This window comes from Argiope bruennichi, chromosome 10 (genome assembly GCF_947563725.1).
Source record: "Argiope bruennichi chromosome 10, qqArgBrue1.1, whole genome shotgun sequence".
Taxonomy (NCBI): Eukaryota; Metazoa; Arthropoda; class Arachnida; order Araneae; family Araneidae; genus Argiope; species Argiope bruennichi.
Window position 1 is genome coordinate 41,079,475 of NC_079160.1, and position 3,373 is coordinate 41,082,847.

The 3,373-nt window shown below is 33.3% G+C and overlaps 1 protein-coding gene across 1 annotated transcript; it reads left to right on the plus strand.

Moving 5' to 3' along the window:
* The first annotated feature begins 399 nt into the window (after positions 1–399).
* LOC129987507 (degenerin mec-10-like) lies at positions 400–1,361 on the plus strand. The gene is made up of 2 exons (XM_056095480.1): positions 400–1,234; positions 1,318–1,361. The coding sequence occupies exons 1-2, from the start codon at positions 400–402 to the stop codon at positions 1,359–1,361; spliced, it is 879 nt and encodes a 292-aa protein (XP_055951455.1).
* The last annotated feature ends 2,012 nt before the right edge of the window (positions 1,362–3,373 follow it).

The window sequence follows — 3,373 nt, forward strand, 5'->3', positions numbered from 1 at the left end:
CAAAAATCAGTTATGTCATATGTACAATATACCTAAGCTAATTTCATGGAATAAATCTATTCCAATAGAACAAAGATGAAATCTCTGAGAAGTAAAATTGCACCACCGAACTCGCTTACTTTCCTTGCTAGAAGTTTGTACATTTGCATGGAAGGCTTGTGCTACAGCTTTTCAATATTATTGAAAAATTCATCTGTGTACGTTTGTACTAGAGTAGTTCAATCTTTATTCAAACGGGCATGGTTTCTGGTTCTTGTGATAAGCCTCATAGTGTCCTCGTACAAAATATGGAAATTTTGTCAATTATATTGGCAGTATCCCATTGTAGTCAGCCTTCAAATAAATGAAACGAAAACTCTGAAATTTCCTGCTGTAACTATGTGTAATTTAAATCGCCAAATGGGAGAATTCAATGTAAAGGAAGATACCGATCCAATCACAGGAGAACCCCTCTTGATCTCTGAAAGGAGGAATCTGTACTACTGCCAAAATGGCACAATAAAAAATGATAAAACGAATCAAGAGAAAATAGACTATTTAATGGCCTACTATGCAATGGATGAGAAAGAAAGGCACATCTTTGGAATGAACCCTTTGATGTTTATGGAGAGTTGCACGTTCAACGGCAAATTTTGTTCACTTGCTCAATTAAATTTTTTTACTGATTTCCGATATGGAAATTGTATAACTTTTAATAAGAAAAAACAATACATGGAGACTTTGCGAACTTCAGAAATTGGACCAGGAAGTGGTTTGAATGTTTACTTAAATCTGTATAAATTTTACTACCAAGCCATACAACATACTTTGGGAATCAAATTAATAATTCATGATCCTACAGAAGTTCCAAGCACAGAAGACGATGGAGTGTTTGTTGGTCCCGGTTTTGAAGTGTTAGCATCTTTGAAACAAACTATTAATATTCGTTTACCAAAACCGTATCAGGACCACTGCGTAACTTACGATTCGGAAACAAAAGGCTTTGCGAAAAACAAAAAGGAATGCATTCGAGCCTGCATCCAGGCAAAGAGTTACGAGACATGTGGTTGCGTCGACCAGTCTTTGGGAGTGATGAACCACCTGAAGCAGTGTGATTTCAGGAACGTCTCGGAATCTTGCTGCTTAGATGAAGTTTTGGACAGTATGTCCCATCATGGAACGGTTTGCAGTTGCCCTTTACCTTGCTTCTCTGTAACTTACAACGAAAAAATATCAAAGTCTTTATTAGTACCTCGTAAACTCTGGGACCCGAATCACGGCTCAATAAAATACAATAACATTAAATTAAATGTGTTTTATTCAACTTTGGAACAACAGATATATCAACAACATCCGAAGTTGAAAGAATCGGAGCTGCTTAGCTGCATAGGAAATGAATTTGCGCTATGGCTAGGAATGTCTTTGATGGCCTTTTGTGAAATTTTTGAAAAATTAATCCTACTTTTTAAATTTGTAATACATCGTTTAATCGTAGTTTTGCAAAAGTGAAAAAAGAAAAAAAAATTATTTTATTGTGCTTTTATCTTGAACAAAATTTTGTAATAATAAATGTAATAAATTATGTGTAATGAGATGACCACATTGAACTATAATATGGCTGTTCGGTGCATTAAACTAGCTTTCTGTTTTTTTATTTCAAAGATCATTGTAAAGGGTGTCCCAGAATTAACGCGAGATTTGAATTTGCCATCATTCGTGCAGTAAAGTGTTGGCAACCCTATTAAAAAATCAGTTTGACAGCTGATACTTTAGGGTTAGTAAAAATGGAGCGTTACAAAATAGCTTACCGTGTTTTCACTGTTGAAAAATATTTCAAAAATAATGAAAGTCTTGCTGCCACAGCTCCAAAATTTGAGAATTAGCCCCCTAGATCGTGTGACTTAACACCATTGGATTTCTTTTTATGGTGTTATTTGAACTCAAAAGTGTATGCCAACAAGCACACATGCATTGAAAGAAGAAATTCAACGTTGCATCAAGGAAATTCATTCACATTTATGTAAAATGGTTATGGAAAATTTCGACAAAGGAGTGCGTATGTGCCAGAAAAGCCGTGGAGGCTATTTGCTTTATGTGTTATTCCATACATAACCCTATTCTGTGTACTTTACTATTCAATAAAAATATAGCAATTTAAAGAAAAAAACTCCGTTTTTTTTATTTAATTCAAATATTGTTCTATCGTGTATGTAAACTATCAGCTGTGAAATGGCTTTTTAAATAGGGTTGCCAATACTTTATTGCACGAACGGTGGTAAATTCAAATATCGCGTTAATTTTGGGACATCCTTTATATAATTTATTTTAACTTAAAATGTGAATGTTTTCGTAAAAATATTTATGTTTATCTAGAACAAAGCGTGTTAGTAATAATGCTTGTGGTCAACAAGTTCACCAGCAAGCATGCATCGAAAGAGAAAATTCAACGTTGCATCAACGAAATTCAGCCATACTTATGCGAAATGGTCAAGGAAAATTTCGATAAAAGAATGCGTATGTGCCTATAAAGCCGTAGTGACAATTTGTCCTATGTATTATTCCATACATACCCTATCCTGTGTACTCTACCATTCAATAAAAATATAGCAATTTAAAGCAAAAAAAAAAGCTGTGTTTTTTTAAATTTAAATCTTGCGTTAACACGTTGTTATATCGCGCTCTCCATTTTTATTAACCTTAAACTATCATCTATCTAAACTATCAAATAGGTACTTCCAAGGTTTGCGATTTGCCCTTTTGAGCATTAATGCGCACACATCTGCTTTATTATTTGTAAAAACTATGAAGGTAATACGAAATAATATAATTTCTTAGATTTGCATTGAATAAATTAATCGGTCTCATGCAGAAACGTTGATAAGTTGATAAATGCTTAATAAACAATGTGAGCTTCGAACATTTATTTAACGCTACTTAGGTTAACCTATAATACAATGTATTTTAACTTAAGAACAAAATTTCCTGCTTATCTTATATAATCTTATTATTAGATATTTATTATCGAAATACTTATTGTTGTTATTGTTTCTTATGGCACTTGCCATAGAAAAGCCCGCTTTTACGAAGACAGCTATTTTAAGTCGGTGGGGGAACGTCTCTTGTTTTAATAGTAGCGCCATCTAGGGCCAAGAGAACGACTTAGCTACACACACGTCACAACCCTTTTTACGGGGCGGACTTCATTTACGCATACTTATTAATCATGATAAAAAGAACCTATACATAGTAATTTTATTTATAAATACTTGCCATATAAACTCTGAAGAAAATGTAGAACCCGAAAGAAAATAATTTTATAAATTATTATCCATATTTCGCATTTATAAATCTAAACTTGAAGCCTAAAACGAAATCAAAGAAAAGTTTTACGATG

Coding starts and splice junctions, on each gene's coding strand:
- LOC129987507 (XM_056095480.1), top strand. CDS start 400: ATGGGAGAATTCAATGTAAAGGAAGATACCGATCCAATCACAGGAGAA. Junction 1,235..1,317: donor AAAGTCTTTATTAGTACCTC/GTAAACTCTGGG, acceptor TTGGAACAACAG/ATATATCAACAACATCCGAA.